This window comes from Buceros rhinoceros, unplaced genomic scaffold, assembly GCF_000710305.1.
Source record: "Buceros rhinoceros silvestris isolate BGI_N320 unplaced genomic scaffold, ASM71030v1 scaffold29473, whole genome shotgun sequence".
NCBI lineage: Eukaryota > Metazoa > Chordata > Aves > Bucerotiformes > Bucerotidae > Buceros > Buceros rhinoceros.
The window spans coordinates 1-5,644 of record NW_010405811.1 but is presented as its reverse complement, the minus strand read 5'-3'; the positions used below and the strand labels follow the sequence as shown (position 1 = coordinate 5,644).

The window sequence follows — 5,644 nt, the reverse complement described above, 5'->3', positions numbered from 1 at the left end:
TACACTCCAGACCAAACTGAAGAGGGGATGAGTCAACACCCAAAAAACACAGGTCTCCTCCCCTAGCTGTTCTTGGTATTATTCATTCTCCTCTGCAAAAACTACTGGCTACCCAAAACACATCTAAACAACAGTACAGAAGAGTAAGTAATCATGTTTCAGCAGCACAGATATCTGCAGGGAAAAGTCCCCTCAGAAGAAGAGGTACAGGACACAATCTAAGACACCACAGCTCAGTCAGTATCCAGGGTTTAAGAGAGTGGCCCAACTTACTCTCCATAGGAACAGCATTTCCTTTTTCCCCAGCCAAAGCTGATTCAGGGACAAGGTAACACATGTCAAGAACCAAGCTTTCTCTTTGAACAGATCAGGCACTTCCGGTGCTCCTGCTAAATCCTATAATGCTCAAAGTAAGACAACTGCTCTTAGGTAAGTGTTGTACTTTGAGATGCCAAAATATGACTTCAATGATCAAGTAAAGATCGGCTACTGCATGCGGGACACAACTGCAGATCTGTTATGAAGTAGAGGGAAGCAGAGATATCGTCAACTTTGGGTCACAGAACTAAGCCAAAATTCACTCACAGATGCATTCCGGGGAGCAAGTAGTTCCAATAATAAGGGTCAGATTGTCAGTCAATTCTTTAGTTGATTAAAGACATTTTTCCACTTCCCATTTTAAGTAAGTTGTGTCACAAATACCACACTCCATTTTAGAGCAGCAGTTAGCCCTTCCCAGACAGGGCTGTGTTTCAGTAACTGATGCAAAGAGGAACACATATTGGCTTCAGGTAGTAACATGATTTAGGATGCCTGTCAGAGTCCCAGGTGGAAAAACCACAGACCAAAAAGCCAAGCCACCTGTATACACTGAAATTTAAGTGTTTATTTTAAACATAAACCTTTGGGCACATTGCAATTTAAAAAAGGGAAAAATAAAAAGAACAGTCTAGTAGATTAAGCAGTCAAAAGCCAGCAATATTACAAGCTGTTTACATACCAACATTTACATTAATTTAAAAGAAGTGGCATGTAACCAAAACATACTTAAAAAGTTTCAAAAAAATCAAACTGACTTTTGAAGGATGAGTGTAGCACATGTGTGAACATGGGTTTGGTCACACAGTTTAAATCCCCTCTTGCACTGAAATGTTCAGTCTTCAAATTATACAAGTGGATAGCTGGCTGCTGTTGCTATTCCACAGTGGTTCTTCCTGTCCTTGGCCATGTAGATATATCCTTTGTCACCCCACTTCTCACCCCAGCTGAAAACAGAAGTAAAGGATTTGTTTTCATATTCAGAACAGACCTATTCACCCCCCAATAAGTTTGCAAACTGCTGCCTTCCATATTTGTGGAGAAAAATCAAGGTATCTGCAGCCCCACTAAAATGCTTCCCAGCAATTAGATCAGTGTTACCGAAGAGGCAGCCCAAGCTCTCAGATGGTGTAGCCATCCCCTCGCTAAGTGGAGACCGCGGGCTGCAGGTGCCTTAAGCTTAGACACTGCTCCCAGCTGACCGTAAGGGAAGACCAGGACTGCAAGCAATATTTGAGGATGGTGCCTCAGTAATGCTGACAACATGAGACAGGCTCATGTGATGTGCCTTTCAGCATTCATTTATTAGTCCCCCTCCAACTCAGGAGGTATCTCTGACATTAAAGTTCAAGTGTTAACATATTTCACGTAAGTGTGTAGTACTCTGCTTCCAAAAAATCCCTTACACCCCCCCCACTCTGGTTTCCTCCAGCTCCCCTCTGCACTACCACTTTAACAGGTACCAGCTTTGTGGGCTGTTCCAGTACTGGGCTCCCTTCAACTGCCTGAACAAGCAGAACCGAGTTTGCTGCTTTGGGCCTGCTTTACTAGGCTGCCAGTATCACGAGATGGTTTTAGCTTTTATCACACAACACAATTATTGTTGTCTCCTCACTCCCCCACTACAAGGGACAACTGCACTTCATTCTCCGCTACAGCCAAGGGGTAAAAAGGCAGAAAAACATCTTACCTGTTTTTAACAATCCAGTATTTCTTCCCATCTACATCCTCCCCCTCAAAGCCATAACCTACAACCAGAACACCATGGTCCAGGTCTTCACTGCTGCAGTCTGGATCATAGTAGATACCTGTAAGGTAAGGCCTAAGTTCAGAGGAGAACAAGTTCATCTGCAAGAAACCCTCCTCCTTCACCATCAGCTTTGTGTATTTCAAATGAAATGCTGCACAGCCCTTGGCAGTCAGAGGAAGGAGTCATAAGCAAAGTGTCTCATGGCAGAAACTGAAGGACAAGTTCAGGCATTGCAAAAGTACCAAGTGTGGAGAACCTGAACTAGAATTAAAAGGACTCCTGATCATGTCCTATGTCACAAGATCATAGCTGGTTTTTTTTATCTGTACAACCAAAGGGTAATGAATACTGAGTATCCAAAAAAGAGTTCTCTGCAAGTTTATAATAAACCCTCACCTGACTGATAAAACTGGAATGAAGAGTGGCCTGCATCAATAGCAACAGACACTGGACCCACAGCTGCTACTGCTTTCATGAGAGCTCTTTCATGTCCTTGAGGGATGTCAACAAAGCCAGTGTCATTAGCCGCATTGTACTCTGCCTTGTACCGACAGTCTTCATCATCCTAAATAAAGAAAACCCTGGTTACTACATAGTTCTCCACTTACACAGGTGAGCACAGGAACTACCAGACTTTCTGTGACTTTGCTGCCTTGAAAACAAAGGACTGAAGAGGATCCAATTGCTTCAGCAGTGCTTTGAAAAGAGAAGAGCAGAGGAGAACACAGAAGCTGCTTCTGAGTTTCTCAAAGGTAGAGAAAAAACAAAGGATAGTGGGGCCCAAAAGGAAAGCTTCACTGGGATGCAAAGGACCAGCACATCCTGGAATCCTGCCTTCTTTGGTGGGCAGGACATGTGTTTTTCCAGGAAGGAAGGAAGCCCAAAATGTATTAATGGGCAATGGAAGAGAGCCAGGTATTCATTAACTACAAAGCAATACAGAAACTGCTCATCAAGCAAGCACTTAAAATCCACAATTTTGGTCTGCCATAGTTTGAAAAAAACTGTACAGCATGATTTGCAAGTTAGTAATTTGTATTATATGGCCTGATATACAGCGTTCATGTGTTTTGTGCTTCTTCACAGTATGTTTTCTAAAAATGAAGCCTGAACTGTTGGTGCCACAGATATTTACCTTAGAGAAGCCTAGTTTGGAACCCTGAAATTGAAACAGACTGAAGGACAACCTTCCCTCACTTGTGTGGCAAGATGAGTACTTCAGTTGTCTCCCCCAACTAAAGAAACACCTCAGTTGCTTAACTCAAGATAGGCACTTTCTATAAGCAACTGTGATCTCTGGAAGAGCCACAATCAGGAAAAAGTTGAGATTACAGGGATGCAGGCAAACGGGATCCCAAATCCAAAGGCTTCTACATTGCTCAAAACAAATGGCATTGCTATTGCACATTCAGTCGACATGAAATAAGCTGCAAGGAAAAATACTCTCTAGTGAGCAGAACTCAAAGCGGTGAAAGCCACAGGCTCTCAGGTAATAACAATTTACGACTGCTCTTCCGTCCTCTAGTGTTTTAATTTTTAGTAGATGATTAGAAGCACTTTAGAAGTTTCCCCATTATCTGCACTTACACCCTTAGTCCAGAATAGAACTTCAGACATTGCCAACTAATACTGTTAAAAATCAAATTACAGTACCTCAAGAATTAGCTGCTCTATGGGTAGCAACTCCATAACAGCTCAGTTATGGGAAGCTAAATTGCACTCCTACAACTAAGTAGCACTGTTGACAAGGGCTGGGTCCTGGTCTGGTGTGTCAACCAAGATACAGCATGACACCCGATAGGAGGCCAGCAGTGTGGGGGAGGAATAAAAATATTTGCTCTAGTTTTTGCAACTGGTCTGGTAAGATTTTGACCTCAGAGGCCAGTGCAGTATGTGACTCCTACTGGGGCTAGCAGTCATCCTAGTTTTCTTAAGAAAGATGCCACAGGAGAAAGAGATGTACTGATTGCTACTTCAACATATTCCTTTCTAGCTATGAGTTTCCCAACATGTGGTTTGGCCACACAAACGAGATGACACCTGCAACACAACTCACCTTTGCTGTGTATGGGTAGGATTCCTCTGAATCGATTCCCCCATTATCCTGCACATACTGGAAAGCCTGATCCATGAGACCACCATTGCAGCCCTGATTCCCTTCAGGGCGAGAGCAGTCCACCAGATTCTGTTCACTCAGTGAAACAAGTTTGCCAGTTTTTCTGAAGTGCTGCCCTTCAAGAGCTCCTGTTGTGCTGAAAGCCCAGCAAGAGCCACACTGACCCTGAAAAAAATGGAATCACAAGTTACAAATCTGGACAGATTAGACAATTACAGTTCCCTTACTGCTGATGCAAGCACGAAAAACAAAAGCTACAAGACCAACTTCAGTTCCACACTGCTAGCATGTACGAGTGAAGATACTACAGTCTCTTCCATTTAGACATTTAATACAGAACTCCTAAAAAAATCCTAAACTGGTACAGCACTTTTATCAAAATGGCAGTCAAATTAGTCAGCTTGCACTAGCCTTCATTAAACAAGTCCACGGTGGTTTACCTCTGTGGAAGTGGAGGTAGCACTCAGGAAACCGGACCCGTAACTGGTTTAATCATCAGAATACCTGGTCTTTAACTGGAGTTACATATCCCTTCTCTCTCCAGTCTACTGATCGTGGCACTTCCAGGAAGTTGGGGTCAAGAAACTGGGATCCTCTGTACTTCCTTTCTGACTTCTTGTTTGCATAGCCATTCATCAGCTGTCTGAACTCCTCAGTTGTCTAAGGAATTCAAGACACGCAGTCACCACCTATTACACGCCACTGTTTAGAACTGTATGTTTCATGCCTCTGTACATACCATGTCACCAAACTGATTCATTCCCAATTTGTAGCTGTGTTTTCCTAATGTGTGATCCAGATTGTGGAGTTCAATCATTTTCAGATTCTTCTCCCACACGACTCTCCTCCAACTCTCCTCTCTCTGAGGGGTCAGAAAACAAGAACACAGTTTAAGAACAGAGTTCAAACAAAAGTTCACTTGCGCAGTAACATGGGGTTTTTTTGGCTTGCACGCTCGGGCAAATGTACACCACTCAAATGGGAAGTCTGAGTGCTGTTTAAGAGATGGTCTTTTGGCCACCTTCCTAACAGAAACAAGGAGTTCAGCACAGCTGAGTCGATGCACAAACACAGCAAAGAGACCTAGGAAGGGGAAGATTATCCTTCCCAAGCGCAGGCCATAACCAGCCTCAAAACAAAGCAGACATGACTCAGCTGGCAGGGCCCAGCTGAGCTTGCTCAGCGCTGGATGAGCTGAGCACGTATCCCCGGGGGCTCACCTCATGGTAGTCCTTGCTGTGCCACGACTTCCACAGCTGCCAGTGGCTGTCCAGATCGCGGTCTGCTCTCGGAGCACCCAAGGCCAGTCCCAAGCAGAGGCAGAGCGTGGTCAGGCTGAGATTCATGCTGGCAGCGCTGTCGGGAACGCGGGGACAGGCGGTCAGACGGAGCAGCGCGCAGCCACGCCGCCCTTCGCTTCGCAGGCCTGAGCACCGAGGGGATGCCAGACCCGAAACGAG

The 5,644-nt window shown here is 44.5% G+C and overlaps 1 protein-coding gene across 1 annotated transcript; it reads right to left on the bottom strand.

Annotated features, from left to right (window-relative positions):
- Positions 1–1,061: 1,061 nt before the first annotated feature.
- LOC104491447 (cathepsin L1) lies at positions 1,062–5,555 on the bottom strand. Its single transcript, XM_010133876.1, has 7 exons — positions 5,405–5,555; positions 4,924–5,046; positions 4,689–4,844; positions 4,125–4,349; positions 2,465–2,633; positions 2,009–2,126; positions 1,062–1,265 (listed from the first exon to the last, which is right to left on the bottom strand). The coding sequence occupies exons 1-7, from the start codon at positions 5,528–5,530 to the stop codon at positions 1,166–1,168; spliced, it is 1,017 nt and encodes a 338-aa protein (XP_010132178.1). The 5' UTR covers positions 5,531–5,555; the 3' UTR covers positions 1,062–1,165.
- Positions 5,556–5,644: the final 89 nt, after the last annotated feature.

What these genes read in the sequence shown, in the direction of transcription:
- LOC104491447 (XM_010133876.1), bottom strand. Translation starts at nt 5,530, where the DNA reads ATGAATCTCAGCCTGACCACGCTCTGCCTCTGCTTGGGACTGGCCTTG. An exon ending in TAACTCCAGTTAAAGACCAG is followed by an intron (nt 4,350 to 4,688) that starts GTATTCTGATGA and finishes CATTTTTTTCAG; the next exon opens with GGTCAGTGTGGCTCTTGCTG. An exon ending in CCTACCCATACACAGCAAAG is followed by an intron (nt 2,634 to 4,124) that starts GTGAGTTGTGTT and finishes TTCTTTATTTAG; the next exon opens with GATGATGAAGACTGTCGGTA.